Source organism: Nasonia vitripennis, chromosome 4, assembly GCF_009193385.2.
Source record: "Nasonia vitripennis strain AsymCx chromosome 4, Nvit_psr_1.1, whole genome shotgun sequence".
Lineage (NCBI taxonomy): Eukaryota > Metazoa > Arthropoda > Insecta > Hymenoptera > Pteromalidae > Nasonia > Nasonia vitripennis.
In genome coordinates, this window is record NC_045760.1 from 19,107,173 (window position 1) to 19,126,368 (window position 19,196).

Below are 19,196 nucleotides of genomic sequence, written 5' to 3' on the forward strand. Positions count from 1 at the left end.
ATCAGAATGGCTGAGATCTGGTGCATCGATCCCAGAAGAAATCGTTTGTCCTGCTATGTATAAAATTTTATCACCAGTTTGTAACATTTAACGAATGCATGACTTATGAACAGTATATTAATCAATGTTTTCTCTTTTTTGAAAGTTCGTCAACTTCGGATTATCATTTACCAAAATGTATGTTGCGAGTACCAATAGCAGATATACTTGCATGGATGGACAAATTAGAGTGTTTCAAAAAAGAAAATTTAAAAAGCTTTTACATGCATGCCATTTTGTATTTAAGTTATGTACAAGAATGGAATGAATTTTTAAGTGTGTTGAAAGAACTAGTTGTCATTATATTAAGTGACTGTGAAAATGAATACGTCATCACATACAGGCAATATATGATTCCAAAGTTTGAATTACAAACTCAACCAAACTTTGATAAGTTACGGACTGATGACGCAGTCGATTTGGTAAAATTTAATATATCTGAAAAAATCAAAACATTTTTTGAAAATAAATGTGAAGAAGTAAAGAAACTATGTAGTAATGGAAAAAGTTTTTCTGATGTACCAAATGCCTATTACTGTAAGGAATTTCTGAATCATTTAATTCAATTGTGTACTCAGTTTCCTATATGGACATCTTTAATAACAAATAAATATAGTAAATTGTCTTCTTTATCCACATATAATCCTGTTTCAACAAAAAATACAAAATTGAATATTGATAAATTCGTCCAAGAAAACACAAGAAAAGTAGAAGAGGAAATTCGAAATGGAAGAACAGAATATTCAATACTTTGTGACAAATCTAAGCAAAGCAATCCTAATAAAAGTTATCTCTATCAAAATGAAAATTGGATGGGCTTAGGTAATGAACAATATGATTTCTGTATGAATGAAAATGATACGCTTGATACAGCAGATGATAAGTCTAGTTTGATGCAAAATTAAATCGATTCATTAGCAGATAATGAAGAAGTGCAGAAAATTGAGAATGAATCTATGGAAATAAATGATGACGATTCAGGTTTGAAACAAATGTCACTTATATCATCTCACAATGAAGAATTAAATGGAAGTGAAATTCTCGATATCATAAACACTACTTGTGAAATATTAGAATCAAAAGAAAATATTAGAAGAAAAATTATGGAAAATGGTGCTACTGAATCTCAAGCAGATTCATTATCCACAAAAAAAAAATAATGTGATTTTCTTTCAATCTTAGGATAATTTATAATTTTTACAAAATCTACATGTAAATTAGGATAATAAAGTTAATTATTCATGAATTATCGTTTAATTTTTATTATGGATATAATATTACCTTCAAGACATTCTGCAGAAGTTGCCAAACGTATTTTTGGCACGAAAGTCAATAAATACTGAATCTGGCATGTGTGTATCGACGTATTCGCATTATAAGACTGCACTTGTAAGTATAGAGGTACTCGACCAGCTTCAGGTGTGCTCAATGAGGTATTGTTCATTATTCTTTTAGAATCCCTGACGTGTTTAGCCAATAAGTAGAGTATTGAGCAGTCTGATTGTCAGGCTCAGCAGCAACAACAATGACAACCACGTTTCCTGGACCTGGTTGATAAACGCATCAAACTCCTTCATCTGCTTCCCAACTTTCCCAGCACAAAGACCTGAAAACAAATATGCACAAAAACACCACAAAGTATCAAGAACATTTTTTAGATGCAGCATCATTTTAATAATGCGTTATACTTATCTGATATTTAGCAAACGTTGAAGAGAAACGAAGCACAGATAGCTGTTTGCTGCAAAACCAAGGCGTCGACGATCAGCTGATACCATTGATAATCTAGAAGTTGATAGACTATGATAAATTATATGATTTCCATTGATCACGTAACTCGATCGAACTTCAGGCTATCACACAATAATCCGCAAGTGAAGAGGAAACGTTTTATAGAGGTATACCTACCTCTTATTACATTGATCACGTACAATTATAATTTTTTACCCGCACTGAATCGAGTTCTCCTTGCACAGAGAAAGCCGTCTGGCCGTGATGTTTTTTCCCCTCTGTTACGGCTATTGCAGGATGGTAACATAGATCTCACATGTGCCGATTACCAGCTGATACTATTCGTAACCCATATGAGCGCGTTATATGATTTTCACTTACTTGAATTAATTAATTAATTTTATTGAAAATCTATAAACCAACGATTCCTTCGTAATCCGCAAATGAGGAGGAATCGATTCGCAAGGGTATGTTGATTATATACCTACAACATTCGATCTTACACCTGTAATTATTAGTTGCCCGTGATGGTTACTTGTTTGGTAATTTTGCGTTACCTACATTATTAAAAATGCTCATAAAATAAATTAATAAATTAATAAATGACTAATTCACTCCTATTATTTATTTAACACAAAAAAAAATCAGCTGCAGGGATTAGAACCCCGACTGCAAAATTAGCATGCCAGACCTTAGCTACCAAGGCCAACAACTCGATTACATATAAATTATTGAATGTCACATATGATCATCGTCCCCTCGTAGGGGCTTGAATTTTGCTTAAATTTAAGCTTTAGTTGGAACTTACGTTTAATTTTAAATTTAAACTTTAAAGTTACAAGATGGTTCGCAGTAATTATAAGGCCTATAATATATCCCAATAAAAAAGAAACAAGGCGATAAATTTCTTAAACAATACTATCGATAACTCTGAGCTATTAGACGATAATCCGCAAGTGAGGAGGGAACGATTTATGCTGTAACATATCATCGAACATCATTTATTATGAATAATCATTGATTTTTAGTCGCACCAGTTCAGCGCCCGCAGATGTGTAGGTACGCTCCAGAATGCGAGTATACATGGGTAAAGAATCAGGCTATAATTCCCTTTGATAATGTAGCTTAATGGAATTTTGAGTTTTCAGAAGATAATCCGCAAGTGAGGAGGAATTGATTTATGCCATAATATGCACCTCAGATACATCGATTATGCATAATTATACGGTTTTTTGTTCATTGCTACAGCTCCGCGCTACTTGAAATGCCGGAACGCGCGGAACGCGAACCGCCGATACGCCGAGTTTCCCGGTAGGATATTCATTATAATTTTTTGTTATTATTTTGATTAAAAATACATAAATTAAGTATCCTATCGTAATCCGCAGATGAAGAGGAATCGATTCGTGTAACAAAACATTACATTTAGAGAGTTTTTTTATGATACTGTGGGAAAATCAAATTCCAGCGCCGCGCCTGAATCGGCGATTTTCTTTTTGCAATATCTCGAAAACGGAAAATCCGCAAGTGAAAATTTTTGTGGAGGTTATTTCCGCAAGTGAGGAGGAATCGTTTTAGGTAGAGTAAATTCATAAAAAATAATATTTTTTTATTTCGGGCGCCAGCTTCACAAGTCTGAAAAAGTTTGTTGTATAGAGATGAGGGCCTTATAGAAGAGGTAATTGATCGTTGATCAATATACGAACGCGTTGTTACGCGCCTATTTATTCCAAAGTTTCAACTTCGATTCGCCAGGGCGGCGCTTGAGTCATTTTGATAGATATAGCGAATCACACAGTATCACACTGATCGCACTCACCTGCTGGTGTGCCGACTGTTGCGTGACTTCGGCGCGGCGTCAAAGAAAGCGCCATCCCACCAGAGTCCAGACGCGTGCGGATCCGCGAGCATGCGTCCATCAGCATGTGTGTCAACCGGCTCTCGCCGATTCTCCTTTGTTTTTCCAAACTCAAACCTGAGCCGTCCAATTTTGTTTTATGCAATATTTTAGAATACATTCACTTTTTATGACTATATTATTTAATTTGTGTGTATGTGTGTGCTTATATTTGACGTTCCTGGACTATCGAAGTTCGAGAAACAAATGTTAGATATTATATAACCTATTACTAGAATATCGGTAATTATACGTCTCTCTTGCGATAAAGTACCTGAAAATGAATGTGATCAACGGAACCGGTGAAAATAAGCGCAAGTTAATTCTTATATGCAGAATTTGCGGGGAAGCAAGTGATTCCTATGTAAACATTTTTGGTCAGGAAGGCACTGCACATTCGTTGAGTAAGAAGATATCAACATACCTTCAACTTAAGGTATAATATTATGATGAAATTGAAATTTTCTTATAAAGTGATGAAGCATAAGAAACGAACAATACATTTTTTTGTTTTACTCAACAGGTTTCAAATTACGATTTAATGCCAAAAATAGCGTGCAACAAATGCTTCCACAAACTTGAAGAATTCCATTATTTTTTCTTAGCCAGTAAGAAGGTGCAATTGATGTTGAAGAATGCAATCAATGAGTCTTTATTTTCAATAGTGATAAATGTGAAGTCATTGAAAAAAAAAACTGCTAGTGAAAATCCTTTAAATATTGTGAATGAAAATGAAAATTGTGTTTCCCTTTCCAATGATAAGCACAAGGATAAATCTCAAATAAGTGAACTTCAAACAATTTGCAATTCTGACGAAAACCAAGAGGAAACCAAGAGCATAATGAACAATGATTTGTTATCAAATGAAGAGTTGGACAATAAGGAAGAATTGAATTCATTGATTGAATTGGGAACGGAAGACGACTCTTTTGAATTAAAGCCAGTATTAGAAGAAGACATTGATCTTATGGATGTGTCGATACAATTATCCTGCTTATCTTGTACTGAAACATTTGAGAAACCAAGAGAGTTGATTGATCATTTCAGTGAGCAGCATTGCGATGAAGCACCAGTTTTTAAATGTATAATTTGTGGAAGTTTGTATAAAGATCTGAAAAGGTTTTACACACATTATCACAAACATGGAAGTGATGAGTATACGTGAGTTAATTTAGAGATTTCAAAAATTGTTATTTTTATATTTATTGGCTATTACAAAATTATTCTTTTAGGTGTAAAATTTGTGGGAAATTATTTACACGAAAATGGAGCTTACAGCTTCATGCTGCTGTACACACTGATGCTAAACCTTATAATTGCGATCAGTGTGATAAATTATTTAAGACTATGAATGCACTTAGGGACCATAAGAAGAAGCATCTTTCAGATAAACCTTTACATACCTGTGATCATTGTGGTAAAAGGTAATCTAAAGTCTATTTGTAAATGAAAAACCTGATGAACAAATTAGTCTACAGATTAGAAAACTATATTATTTCAGCTTCAGATCTAAATTCATTTTAGCATCCCACAAAAGAATTCACACGGGTGAAGAGTATTTTATATGTAACTTGTGTAGCAAATCTTTTACTAGTAAAAGTTTATTAACTTACCATATGTCGATTCATAATTACAAGGAGAATATTAAATGCCGTTTCTGCAATAAACTTGTACATACTGAAAAATTGTCAGGTAAGTGAGTTTATTAAAAAAATAAATAAATAAAATGCATACTGTGAACGGATATCCTTTAGCATCAAATATAATTTCTAGAACATTTATCTATCCACACATTTGAAAAGAAGCCATTTAAATGTGAATTTTGTGAAAAACGGTATCGTTTTCCTTCTCAATTAAAGCAGCACATTAGACTTCATACAGGAGAATTGCCTTACAAATGTGAAGATTGCCCAAAGCGTTTTCGACTGAGAAATGCCTTAATAGTAAGGCTATGATGTTTCTTACCTCAAAAATTTTTGAAAACGTTCAAGATTTCATGCATTGCTAAAAATTAATTTTCTTTACAGATACATCAACGACAGCATACTGGTGTAAAACCATTTGAATGCAAAACGTGTGATCGCGCATTTACCGATTTTGCTAATTACAACAAGCACATGAAACGCATACATTATAATACTATTTCTATAGAAAAAATGATGAGCTGATTCTGATTGAGATTTGAATCATGTATAAATCTTAAAGATAGCGGACTGAACTTTCTACGCATTCCACTCATCTACTTAAAACACTGTAATCAAAAAGCAGGGGGTAAACGTCGAGTAAAAATCTAAGAATAATCATTAAAATATATAATTCTTTATTTACACGATACTTTTATGTTCATATACAAGTCATAAGTTATGTATTTAAAAGTTATAACAATGCAAAAATATCTTTTACAAAAAGTTATCTTTGTATGTACACTAAATAATATACTAGTTTGCTATATGATGTACAAAAAACCTATGTAATTTTTATATCAATAAACAACAATTCTTTGTTATATCTATTTTAATTTTCAAATGTATATCAAACATTATTTAAATCACTCACGCATAGAAGAAAGTTACAATCTCTTAAATCCAACGAGTTAAGTAATATTCATAAGTAATACCATTTTGAAATCATTCTCGGTTATAAAAAAATTAATAAAACCCTTAATTATTATACTAAAGTACTTAAGACTTGAACTAATTAAAATAGGCCTAATCTTTCTTACATTTTACAAATAGCAATTGATTTGATGTTGATCAAAATCTCATATCACAGTAAAGATAAATTATAATTACTGCTGTAAAATTATCTTTTCATATTGACGCGTATATTATTATCAGTTTAAAAACGTCCTTGTCACTATTGTCTCAAAAACTGATTTAATGCTACTTGGTAACAGTAACAATAACAAGAGCAAACAGCTTTAAGATCCATTATTTAAAAATGTTCCAATATTAATTTAAATAAATTAATAAATATAACAAATTTAAGTTCACTAACAAAATTAAAATTCAAGTTCTTTGATTTAAAAATAGGTTTGATAAACTTTTTGGTTTAAAGTATTTTTATACACAAAATATTTAAAATTAAAAAGTCTTTCATAAGTTACATAATAACAAACAGATATAATAGGTATTATTTTGTAGTGTTGGTTGTTGTAGCATCAGAACTATCATTTTCAATATTACTTGAAGTCAATGCTTGACTAGTAGCGTCATCAGTAGAATTAGTTGTACTTTGATGAAGACTATTTTTTCTTTTGTTTTTGCACGCACACTGTTCCATAGAAAAAGATTGATTTTGAAGATCCGCTTTTTCGACTTTTCTTTCATATTTACATATCACAGCGTACATATCTCCCCCTAATCGTTTAGCAAGCCAGCGGTTTTTCACCACCGCGAGCTTCAGGCATTCACATTTCATTCTGGCATAGAGATTTGTGTGCAAAGTTCTACCCATACCCTCAATCACTAGAAGATCCACGTTATGTTTGATCATGGCAAGGCAGAGATCCAAATTGAGCCGGCTAAACAGTGTTAAATATTTAAGTTAATATAATTATTTATATCATAAAAGTTAAAAAAAAACGTTTGTTTTTACCTCAAATCTAAACATGGGCCAGCTTGTGCTGTTTCCATTGGCATTAGTCGATGTTCTTTAAGGGCATATTTAATCACATCACAAATTTTAGCAGCATCCCTCAGGATAACTACCAACTCAGGGTGTGTAACATCATTAAGTGCCGGCATTGAATTAGAACATAAGATAACTTTTGTTCCTCTTTGCAGTAAATCCCTCACAAAAGGTAAAATACCAAGAATCACATCAACGCCACTGTTATCAATAAACACCGCGGCACACCTGTGTGGTTCTTCTTCGTGCAATCTTGTTGTCCATTCATTTAAACAATCTTCCAGCCATGGCCTCTCTAAATTAGATTAAAATAATAAATAAGCTAATTACGTCATCCATTAGTAAAAACAATAACTGATGTACATACCAGGTATCTTTTCTTGTGCATCTTTGAAAGAAAATTCAGTGGTTTCCATCAAAGTTGCTACTTCTTGAGCTCCCCAGTCGAAAATGTTTCCAGTTAGTACACCTTTAATAAGTTCTTCTACTTTTGCATTTCCTTCCAAAGCGTCAATTTCATCTAACCTACTTTTAAAATGTTTTAATGCTTGTTCATTTTCTAACTTTTTTTGCTGAAATATGAGAAATAGTTATAATATGGCTATAAAAATGTTATCGCAATATCAAATTTGATCATATTTTCATCATTAATGAATTAAATAATACTTACGTGAAGATAAGGATCTGGAAAATCAAATTCTTTCATACAGTGCTCAATAGTATCTAAAAGAGTCCTAACAGTCAATGTTCCATAAGCGCTAAAATTAGATAGTACCGTTAGATATAATTTATAGCCAAAAAAATGTGGCTTAAATACAACATAAATGACTTACAATGGTTGTTCGCGAAGGTAATGCAATCTACTAATATATTTTTCTTTGAGCTTTTTAGCCCTATCTTTTGCAGTTGGACTTTGTGGTTGACTGTGAATAGCTCTTGTGATAAACTTATCAACTGATTCCTCAAAACATTCAAGCCAGTAATCCCTAAATGATAGCAAAACTAAAATTAAAATAATGCATAAAACTCAAAATTCAAATGGATATTTGTTTCTATTTACCTCGCTTCTTTGTCTTGCGCTAGATCTGTTGTATCAGGATTGTAATTAGCTGGATCAATTAGCAAGGGACAAAAACTGACTGCATTCTCAGCTTGATCAATTTCTAGTTGATCAACTTGTATACCAAGTTCAGCGGATTTAATGACGTCCTTGAATCCAGACGAGCCAGCATAATTCTCGAGCCAACTGCATTTATTGGATTCAGATTTGGCACCATAAATAAATGCACCGATCGCACCTAAGTAGCCTTCATGTCGTAAAAAAAGTGGTTTCACTTGACCCTGTAACAATCAATACCATTAAATGTTTACATGTTTAGTACTTTCAATTAAAAACCTTATTTTAATTTTTATTACATTAGTCCAATATTTAATTGCATAAGATATGGTGTGCATAGACAATGGATGATTACGTAAAAAGTATCCACCAAAATAAACTTTGTTCATATTGTGCATAGAAGCATATAAGCTAGCTACTTGTCCTATATCGTTACTAATTAGAAAAAGTAGACTTCTTGCTATGTCAGCTTCTGAAAATTTTTTTGCTCCTAAAAATATTTCTTTATTTTAATTCAAAAGAAAGAATTAAAAATATTTTAATTAAAAAATTCGAACTCTATATAACCCTACCTGACTCAGACTTATTACAATTGACTGCTTTACCAAAAGAAGAAGCTATAAGGTCACCTGCCAAACCTTGTGAGGAATAATCTCCACCATAAATGTCTTTAACCAACATATCTACATTACGGTGGTCTCCAATTTCAGCTAGTTGCAGTAGCTCATCAAAACCCTACAATAAGAGTTAAAATTAGTTTAGTAAAGTTTAAATACTAATCTGAAATGTCTTAGAGTACAAAAATAGCAACCTTTGCATTAGTTAGTAAAGAGCCTAAACCCCAAAATGTTCCACCTCCTGTAGCTGTACCTCCGACTCTTTCAAATTCTTGTTCAGATTCAACCTAATGACCAACATACATCAAATTAAAAAAAAAAAATAATTTGTTTAATTTTATAAAATATAAAAAACATACTTTTAGTATGCTGACTCCACTTCCAATATTGACCAATAAATATGGAAATATATTAGGTGAAGCTTTTTGAAATTTATACTCAGGATTCGCGTGTCTTTCAAATTCAAATGCTTCACCGGGTATGTTCTTAAGTAAGAAATTACAGCCATTAATGAGACAGCAAATTTCGTCTTTCTTATCAACTCTGTAAATAGACATTATCTAAATTTATGAGAGTGTATTGCTTTAAGGAACAAAACATACAAGGTTGAACAAAGTACTTACTGAGTGCCTAATTTCTCTTGAATTAGCTCTTTATATTTGTAAGCCCCACCACCCGTAACTTGAATACTTGTTCCTTGAAATCTCTCAACATTTACTAAATTTGCTTTCACAAAGTCTAAACAACTTTCTATGTGACGAGTCTCAAACTTTACAAAATGAAGTCTGTTTCCCTCAAAGACTTGATAATCTCTTTCACTGTCATTTTCTGTTGTAGTCGTAGCTGCATCTTCTGCATCTTCGTACAATGCTTTGCGATATCTTACAGTTGAATAATATGCAATTTTGGTCAAAGATAGACCTGAAAATTCAAAGCAGAGTCAAAATAAATTTTTGGTTTATTTTATTTTCTTACGATGATAAAAATAGCGCAATGACAGTACAGAAATAGAAAAATCGAATCGCATATCGTTATTACTAATTCAATAATATATTTACAACAACTACTTATCGGCGATAAAAGAACCCTTATCAGATAAAAATGACTTTTAGGTTATCAAACAAAAATCTCTGGCAGACTCTTTCTAACCTTAAATAAAGCCTGCAATTAGCGGCCTAATATGTTTAAAAAACAATTTTCTAGCAAAAAGTCCTGTAGAAGAATAACTATAAGCTTACCGATATCTATCGCAAATTTCTGGGCATTTTTGAGATTGGCAAAGACTTCAACAGCAGCTGGCAATTTAATACTCTGCGGGTGAAAAGTCTCGTTCGTCACCTCTGCCATTTCTCGTTTACTGTAATCTCTACCTCCCTTTCTTTTGAGCTGCTGCGGTTTTTCTATCTATTTAAGTATTACACTTAAGCCAAGCTCGATTTGTTTGAAGTTTCCTCTACTAAAATGCGCGACTGTATTTACACTGCAGGTTATTATAATGTACACCCAACGTGAATATAATCTGAACACGGGTGACGTTTTGACGGTCAGAAGCCGTACCCGCCGCCATTGAAATAACATTGCCAAAATCGGCTTCTGACCGTCAAAACGTCACCCGTGTTCAGAATATATTCGCGTTGTACACACACTGCGACTAGTGCAGACTGCAGACTGCAGACTATATACCTATATATATATATATATATATATATATATATATATATATATATATATATATATATATATATATATATATATATATATATATATATATATATATATATATATATATATATATATATATATATATATATATATATATATATAATGCGTGCGCGCTCGAAAAACTCTCTAATATCAACATATGATGTATCGTCAACGACGTTTCACGCTTTTATTCCAGCACAGCTAAGTATTAAGCATTAATACTTATATGGCGCTTGAGTGAATACGATAATTCTCTATACATTTCTTTCATACCGCCTTTCATCATCGTCGGTGACGCATCGTCTAATATATCATCTACGCGATGTGAATTATCTATTACAATCGGCGCATAGATGATGCAGTTATCATTTATAACAAACAAACAATTAAAGAATGTCTTGTCAGCAGTATCAACACAATAAATATAACTGTACTTGGAACCGGTTAATGAAATGGATTCAGAATGTGATTTTAAACATATATGAGGCTTTAATTACCAAAACATTGCTGCAACAAATAATTGTAAAATTGGCCTTGAGTGAAACGAAGTTAACAATGCAAGCATACGATTTAAAATAGGAAAATTTTTTATTATTTTATTTTCTTATAGCTTAACATTGAAAAATATGATTTCTTTTATTTAATTCAAATATATAATTCAATTACCCTTGTCTGTTATTTAAAAGTGTATATGTGTGTGCGCGTGCATGTGTTTGAGCTTGGGGGTACAAAGAATGTTACACAAAAAAGAACATAGGTGAAGTTTGATTTCAATAGAATCTATTTTTGTATTTTGAACAATCTTTACTTTCAGAGATAACACATATAGCTTGATATTTAAAAAATTCGTTTTTTCGAAACTGCGCCCACATGATTGCGAATTGTAGAAGTCAATTGTTTATCAAAATAGCAAAATCATTGCTTCTAAAAATAAAATCAGTAACTGTGAATATGATTATTTATGCTTGTATTGGTGTTTTTAATTTTAAAAAACACGCAAACTACATACATGTTGGCTCTATCACTTTATTCCATCTTTTTTACTTTAGGCTAATTCTATATTCAATTTTGTATCCAAATTTATATTTATCCGCAGATAAGGAGTTATTACTAGTATTTGCATACCAGTAAGAAGCATTGAATGCCAAAAGTATTTATTGAGAAATTCAATTCTCATTTCATTTCATTTATATAATACACCTGCTGCTGTGCTGCATATCTGCTAGCTCTCAATACCCAGCAGATTCATTTTATAATTGATTTTGTTTCACACTCTTCTTTGACGTTCTTTTTCTCGTGCAAGCTCAGATGCATAATCTATTGGTGAACTTCGTCTGCAATTGATAAAAATAGTCTTAAAAAAACAGTAAAAAAATATTTGTCACTTGTGTCTGAGTTTTACTAACCTGTGTCTTTCTCGATCACGATATCGATCTCTACTCCGGTCTCTGTAGGACCTTTCTCGACTTCGACTTCTATAATCCCTAGGACGGCGACTTTTATCTCGACTTGACGATCGTCTGTGACTTCTATCTCGATCACGTTCACGCTCTCGGTCTCTTCCTCTATCCCGTTCTCTGTCTCGATCCTTGTCCTTGCCCCTGTCCCGGCTATCTCGGCCTTTCTGCCTGTCCTTACGATCTTCATCAGATCTGCAAAATTATCGCAGAAAATTTTTGTTATACTTATCGGAAGGAAAACATTAACGCAATAGAAAAAGCTTTAAATCAAAAAGATTAAAAGCTGAACAAAAATAATACAAAAGAGGTATTTGTGCAGAAATTTCTTACAATTGAGCAGTGCATAAAAAATTTATTATTGGAACTTGGAATCTGTTTGTAATGCTGATTTAGAGATTAGTTAAAACTAGTAACGTGATTCTCATCATACCACGCAGACGCACCTGGCACGCCACTGGCTCGTTCGTTCAGCTTCACCCCAGTGCACTTCATTATCTGGAATGTGTCTTGGTTGCTGACCTCGAGCGCCGTCATCTTTTCTACTGTTGTTGTATTTTCCTTGATTATTTAGAGTAATGGATGGCTTTGAACCTCTTGAGTTCCCTGTATTGTGAGGAAATTTTTCTGCTAATCGTTGCTCTAATTCCTTTTGAATAGGCACTGGTATCCTGGGAAAAAGTGTTGAGAACCACTCCAGTTTCGTTAAAAACTGCTTTAGTATGTCACCCATTTTCATAACTTGACCACCACCTGCTTTTACGTCTAACTCCTCTTCGTCCTCCAAATAATCGTCATACCATGAGAATAGATCTGGAGGTGGTTGTGTATACCTTACAAGAACAAAATCACGTGTTATTTCTTACTATTTTTCAATTGTTATTATTAAAAAAAAAAAAACAGTCTCATCACTTACCTAATGTACATAAAACCTAAGGCCCGAATATACGGTGAGTCCGGATGATTGATTAACCCATTCAGCTGCTTCCTTGTCAATCGCAATGTGAAAAGCTTGTAGAGTAGGCAGTATGCAGTAGAGACAATGCCACCAGCGCCAACACCTCGAACCTGCATAAACCGCTAAATTTATACTCCTCCAGAATCAATGAATCTTTATCATATTGCAGTCAGCGCTAAATTTGTGTATATGCTTGTCAGCAATTGATAACAAGACTATTATAAGTACATGCTCACTTTTACTTTGTCACTGGGGATGAAAAGTAGAGCAAAGCTTTAATTATAGAATCACCAAATTTGTTATACTTACTCCTCCGCACATGCCAGTTTGACCAGCCGTTTTTCGACTACCCTTTTCCCATGGCTCCAAGTGTGAAACCTTGTAGTAAATTTCATCTATAACCTCGTGGTAAGTCTTGAGCTCGTACAGATTGACTTTGAAGTAGTGAGAGGACTGAATATTGGTCAAAATCAATGGATTGAGGTTCATAGTTCGCTCGTTCCCCCACAAGGGCAGGATGTTGGACTTCTTTACCTCCTTCTGGGCTGGTTTGCGCTCCTCCTCGCAGCCGCTGGAGTTGTTCCATGGTGAACCTAGAAACGAAAGAATGAAACCAAGCACGTTATTTAAATATTTATAATTTGAGAATTATGGTACCAGTTTATTGAGTAGGTACACATGGCTTGGAGCCGATAACTCCAGAAGAAAGAAAAATTCAAACACGTCTTCCAATTTTTAGGTTAAGTTTACAAAGCCCGAGTTTTCCATTGAGAAAAATAATGATCCTGGTATATTTGGAGAACAGAGTTGAACGAGTACTTAATCCCCTTACCGTCGGTAGCATCCATAGCGATGGTCGTCGTGCACACTCGCCGTCGCCTCCTTCTGTTGCTGCTTCACCCGCGTCGAGCGGGTTGGCGGGGTACCAGAGTCAGCGCAGAGCCCGATGCTGAGGATTGAGCCGCGCATTTAATGTCCACTGCTGCTTCTAACCTTGTGCTCCGTTTGTTGCTCTTCTGTTATTTTACGCCTAATATGCAGTGAAGGATTGCAGTCACTGTCCCTCGAGTTTCTTACTGATATAAGTAGTATAGGTATTATTATAGACACGACACGGTCGTTGCCAATCGTCAACTGCTGCGGTATATTGTAACTACCTATAGGTATATACTTCCTATTTGTCGACGCTTGATGAATCGTAACCTGGCCACACAAGCGGACAACTGCATACGACAGCGTACGATTGCGTACTACGACCACATCTTGAGACTATAAGACGGTCGATGAGTCGACACTCGAACTGAACACTATTCAGTATATATTCGCAAATCGCAGGACTACCTATTCGCCTTTTGGTAAGTGTACATTAGCGCCAAGACGCTATGCTAACTAAATCCAATGAGGCTTCGTCTGGACAGCGAGTAGCGACCAGCGTACTACAAAATCTTAGTTACTTTTGCCTTTTGGTAGTGCCAATGTCTCAGAGAAAATGTCTCTAGAATCATAATCATTTTGTTGGCCGGAACACGGCTAAATGTGTGCAACGAGTACTACAAACTACGACTAGCCTCTAAACATTTTTTAGATTTTGTTTATCAGCTTGAAGTTATTAATGTTATCTATCAACGAATATAAGCTTAAAATACAAAATATAATCTATATACCGTCGCCCCCTACGAATAGTATCAGATTTTATTTTCACACGACGAAGAGCTTTACATTTCAAATCTCGCCACGAAGAATAGCTTACTTCACCTTTTTGCCACGAAGACCCGAATACTTAGCACATTTGCGAAAAATATAACGATTGGTTGAGCGTGAATCAAACGGACCAATTGTTATAAAGTTAAATTAATATTGTTCCCGCATTCGAATCTCGATAAAGTGTTGATTAGTAATCGTGCTACATTTCTAATTTATTATACAAATTTTCTGTTAGCTATAAACATAATGATTTAACTTAATTTTGAAAGGATGCATTTTAATAAAAAACACAGGTATTAAAAAATTTAATTATTTTTAATTTATTGTCAAAATCATTTAAGTGTAATGAATTTTTTCGAAACTATGATGAATATATGAGTATATGACGAAATAATGCAGGCTAACGTAAAATTATAAAATCATTTTTTGGATAATACTTTTATCAAATGCTTATATACACTACGGACAATTATTATAACATGAAATATGAATATATTACATTTCATATTTTATTTAGTAATAGCTAATTTTTTAAATTAACATACACAAGTTCCATAAAAACTAGAAAATATTTGACTGCGCTAGAACTTTTATTTGCCTCGATTTTTTTTAATGAAAACAGTTTAGATTAAAAATAGTTGAACCATAACAACTATAATTTTCATTGATGTTATTGTTTTTAAAAATAAAAATAACATCAAGCCTATTTTTTAATACTTGTATTTACAGTCACTATTTTTTTTCTCCAATCAAATATACCTATAGATATATGCAGGAAAATTCTATGATTGTAAAATTCGTTAATTTTTAGTCATGTGGTTTTTTCTTTACAATTTGTTGGTTACTAAAATTGATTTTTCTAATATTAAGGTCCCTCTCCACACTCGATATAGCTATGCCAATATATATAGTAAACTGAAAAAACTACGGTCTCGTTGCTCCATTCAATCTCGGCGAGGAAATGATATGTTTACTTAAAAAAATTACTAATGATAGATTATGATGCGTAGATACCGCGTATACGAGCTCTGGCTGCAATTCTTTAACAATAATCCAGGAAAAATTGTTGAAATTTGCATTAGTTTATCTATATCGAGTGTGGAGAGGGACCTTAATTCCAGGCTTTATTAGGAATAAAATCTCAAAGGGACACTGTTATTCATTAAAATGAACGGTGAAGTAGTGGTACAAAATGAATTCCGCATTTAGAATATACGCAAATATTCAATTAGAATATCTTATTAAAATGTATAGGTGCACAACTCATTTATCAATTATCAAAGGCAACTACCATATGCTCATTAAAAGTAAAATGTTTTTTTTTATGGCGTTAAAATAAAAATGAAAATATCCTAAAAGTATTATTGTCGTAGTATTCTGAACGACAAAGCATTAAGAAGTATGAGTTTTTTTTAACACAGTTTTTTGGCAAACTCAAGTAGCTGGTAGTGGAATATTTTATTAAATTTTGAAGATCATGATAAATGTTGATTCGATATTAATTTCATTGACAAAATATAGTTATTCTCTTCCGTTTTTGAATCCCTATTACCATGTAAGATTGACAAAACAGGAATAAATATTGTAATTACGAAAACGCGCGACTAACAATAAAATGAACAAACAGATAAGTGTTAATCTTGAAAAATTCAACGAATTCATGCATTTCTAGAAACCTTAATAAATGCAAGTATTATTAAAAGTACCTATTTTTATAAATATTTGTGACTACTGGCAATTTTTAACTTATGGCTAACCAGTAACCATTTTATGAATCTCGTATAAATATGCTTATGACATATATCATGACAAAAAATCATGACAATTATATTAACATCCTCTTACTAAGTAAATATCTTTCTTAATTTATTGCGTTTATACCTCTCCTTTAGTGAACTCTTCCTCTGTAAGATCAATGTAATGAATAACGTTCTTAAGCATGTTCTTCATCTGACGAATATGTTGTATTTGACGACGTCTGATGTAGCCAGGGCAGTAATGAATGATCTGAAAATGAGTGATCGTCGATGCTATCTGGTAAATCCTGTTGATTGCTAGATGAAAAAGTTTCTCTTAATACTAAAGACCGCATTTGTTCCAAAACCTGATGTAAAGAATCCTGTCGCTGATGATCCAATAGTCGGGTAGCAGTTGAAGGTGTGGCATCTCCACTTGCTGTTCCTCCTGCCGGTGTCTGGGGAGTGTTACTTGGAGGTATTGGGGTGTTGTTGCCATCTCCTTGTTATCATAATACAACATTTTTTCAATTTCATTTTAATATATTTAAATAATTAATTTTGTTTTATTTATGAAATAAAATTTATTTTACCCATATTATCACTAGCAGGACTGGCAGGTCTTTCAGCTCCTCGAATTTCCCGAACAAGATTCTGCTGTTGTGGCTCTTCTTGCTCTCGAAGTGGTTGATTGTTTAATCTTAATCCTGCTACACCTTTCTTAGGTACATTATAAAGATCACGTTTAATGCGCCTCCTTCTCGAGTGATCATTACGTCTCAATTGAAACATTGAGCTAAAGTCAGCTATGTACAAGAAGCCAGCAATGAGAAGCTCACATGATCGTTTTCCTTGTTTATACGCAGTTTCTAATTCTAAACTGGTTCTTTGGTCATATTGCCACCAACCTGTAATAAATGAGAAGGCTTGAAATTTGTTGTTACTTGAAATTGATAAAACTCAAAAACGTATCCAAACTATTCTTTATCAATTTGAGATATAAGAATTGTAATTTTTTGAAATTTTGTATGATTTAAACTTTTACAAGTAATAATTAATAAGTGGATGAAAAAGAAGAACATTATCAGTTTAAAAAAATTATTTATTAAATATTATAAACACAAATTAATTGAGTAAATATTATTTCTGTATTAACTTGAATTCAATAATATGTGACTTTTTCAATGATAATTGTTTTATGCAGTAAAGAAGCTTTGTTTATCACCACTATAATGTGTTATATTTATATAATGAGGTAGCAAAATAATGTAGTTTTAATGTAAATTTAATATGAGTAAGTGTTTAGTAATACTAATATCAATATCGATAATAATATAAAAAATATCAGGCGTATTAAATAAAGGAGTTCTGAGCATTTAGGATGTAAGTATGTATAACTAAAATATAAGTGAAATCTATAAACATAAATTAAATCTTGAAAAATACGATCTATTAAAGTAAAAATTTTAAAACTTATATAGAATATTCAAATATCATCTAATGCCAGCAACTCCCTTACAAGGAGCATCTTTGTGATCTCGTTTTATTTGACGTTTATGACTTGGTTGGTATTTTTTGTACTGGCAGTTTTGTTGAAAATCAATAATATAAAGTGTACCGCATATTGCAACTTCATATTGAGTTTCACCCATGTCAAAAACTGTTTGGAGAAGTTCATTAGTTCTAGGATCATACTTCCACCAACCTACAAATGTTATAATTTTACAAAATTATTGCTTGTTGAATTAACTTTTCTATTTTACTTATTTTGCTACATTAAACTACTTTAATTTATAGAGGATAAACCATCAATCGAACTTCGATCTTTAAATTATGATTAGTGCAGTAAACATTTTTACAGTATAGGCATAAACTTTAACAAGTGTAATCACAATAAAATAAAAATTACCATTTCTTCCTTCGTAGAACCATTGATACTCTTCATGAGATTCCTCTGTTTCAGTGGAAACAGCTTCTTTCTGCTGGGCTTGATCCATATCGACTAACTGCGGCCTCTCCAAGAAGTCTGCTGGGATTTCTTGACGGCACATAGGACAGCGCTTGCTCTGATTTGCAACTCCTTTTACGCACAGGTAACAAAAAACGTGATTGCATGGTAGACGGGCAGGATGAATACAAAGTTGAAGACACACAGCACACTCAGGTACAGCGGAAACTGCAGCTATGAAAATTCAACAAAAATTCGTCAATTAATTCAAGAAACATCCGTATCAAGGCTAATGCAACTGCATACAAATGTATTGTATGTACGTTACCATCGTGTTCATCTACACGTTTGCTATTTTCTCGATTGTTCGGATTGCTGCTGCCGTCTGCCTTGCAGCAATCGATTTGTGCTTGAGCCATCCTGGAGCTTTGAATCGCGACTGATGTCGCCGTATCCGTAATAATAAACTAATGATGTAGTCGATGGAGTATGAGTGTGGCTTCGCAGGCCAACATGCCGTAACTTGTCAATGTAAATAAAAATAAAAATGCGAGTGTATGTGTATGTATATCTTTTGTTGTGGGTTTTTACGTCAAGCCGTTGGCACTTGGCGCTGCTACTGATGTTATACTTATACTGATGCGCGACCATTGCGTCT

The 19,196-nt window shown here is 33.1% G+C and overlaps 4 protein-coding genes across 11 annotated transcripts; 1 reads left to right on the forward strand and 3 right to left on the reverse strand.

The window, feature by feature from the left end:
* Nucleotides 1–3,451: 3,451 nt before the first annotated feature.
* Nucleotides 3,452–6,185, forward strand: LOC100678534 (zinc finger protein 253). Its single transcript, XM_003425862.5, has 6 exons — nucleotides 3,452–4,103; nucleotides 4,191–4,828; nucleotides 4,900–5,091; nucleotides 5,169–5,359; nucleotides 5,441–5,610; nucleotides 5,695–6,185. The coding sequence occupies exons 1-6, from the start codon at nucleotides 3,948–3,950 to the stop codon at nucleotides 5,833–5,835; spliced, it is 1,488 nt and encodes a 495-aa protein (XP_003425910.1). The 5' UTR covers nucleotides 3,452–3,947; the 3' UTR covers nucleotides 5,836–6,185.
* On the reverse strand, nucleotides 5,965–10,556 carry LOC100113842 (4'-phosphopantetheine phosphatase). 2 transcript variants are annotated; one of them, XM_008206216.4, is made up of 12 exons: nucleotides 10,270–10,553; nucleotides 9,655–9,952; nucleotides 9,391–9,574; nucleotides 9,226–9,318; nucleotides 8,987–9,149; nucleotides 8,714–8,916; nucleotides 8,358–8,638; nucleotides 8,131–8,283; nucleotides 7,968–8,055; nucleotides 7,665–7,869; nucleotides 7,265–7,592; nucleotides 5,965–7,190 (listed from the first exon to the last, which is right to left on the reverse strand). In XM_008206216.4, exons 1-12 carry the CDS (start codon nucleotides 10,376–10,378, stop codon nucleotides 6,800–6,802), a joined length of 2,496 nt encoding a protein of 831 aa, XP_008204438.1. In that variant the 5' UTR covers nucleotides 10,379–10,553; the 3' UTR covers nucleotides 5,965–6,799. The 2 variants fall into 2 exon arrangements, with proteins under 2 accessions (XP_008204438.1, XP_008204439.1); XM_008206217.4 differs by having other exon boundaries at nucleotides 5,975–7,190; nucleotides 8,714–8,904; nucleotides 10,270–10,556.
* Nucleotides 10,557–11,493: 937 nt separating this feature from the next.
* Nucleotides 11,494–14,606, reverse strand: LOC100113875 (pre-mRNA-splicing factor 38B). Of its 4 annotated transcripts, none has more exons than XR_004344918.1 (7): nucleotides 14,308–14,585; nucleotides 13,983–14,226; nucleotides 13,460–13,743; nucleotides 13,109–13,260; nucleotides 12,626–13,025; nucleotides 12,142–12,387; nucleotides 11,494–12,069 (listed from the first exon to the last, which is right to left on the reverse strand). XR_004344918.1 is itself a non-coding variant. In XM_031928642.2 (7 exons), the coding sequence occupies exons 2-7, from the start codon at nucleotides 13,996–13,998 to the stop codon at nucleotides 12,003–12,005; spliced, it is 1,152 nt and encodes a 383-aa protein (XP_031784502.1). In that variant the 5' UTR covers nucleotides 13,999–14,226; nucleotides 14,308–14,585; the 3' UTR covers nucleotides 11,494–12,002. The 4 variants fall into 4 exon arrangements, 2 of the variants coding, with proteins under 2 accessions (XP_031784502.1, XP_031784501.1); XM_031928642.2 differs by having other exon boundaries at nucleotides 12,639–13,025; XR_004344917.1 differs by having other exon boundaries at nucleotides 13,983–14,606.
* Nucleotides 14,607–15,276: 670 nt separating this feature from the next.
* LOC100113911 (E3 ubiquitin-protein ligase RNF146) lies at nucleotides 15,277–19,190 on the reverse strand. 4 transcript variants are annotated; one of them, XM_031928645.2, is made up of 6 exons: nucleotides 18,867–19,190; nucleotides 18,500–18,772; nucleotides 18,209–18,295; nucleotides 17,184–17,498; nucleotides 16,959–17,092; nucleotides 15,277–16,861 (listed from the first exon to the last, which is right to left on the reverse strand). In XM_031928645.2, the coding sequence occupies exons 1-6, from the start codon at nucleotides 18,955–18,957 to the stop codon at nucleotides 16,730–16,732; spliced, it is 1,032 nt and encodes a 343-aa protein (XP_031784505.1). In that variant the 5' UTR covers nucleotides 18,958–19,190; the 3' UTR covers nucleotides 15,277–16,729. The 4 variants fall into 4 exon arrangements, with proteins under 4 accessions (XP_031784505.1, XP_032455539.1, XP_031784504.1 ...); XM_032599648.1 differs by lacking the exon at nucleotides 18,209–18,295; XM_031928644.2 differs by having other exon boundaries at nucleotides 15,277–17,092.
* Nucleotides 19,191–19,196: the final 6 nt, after the last annotated feature.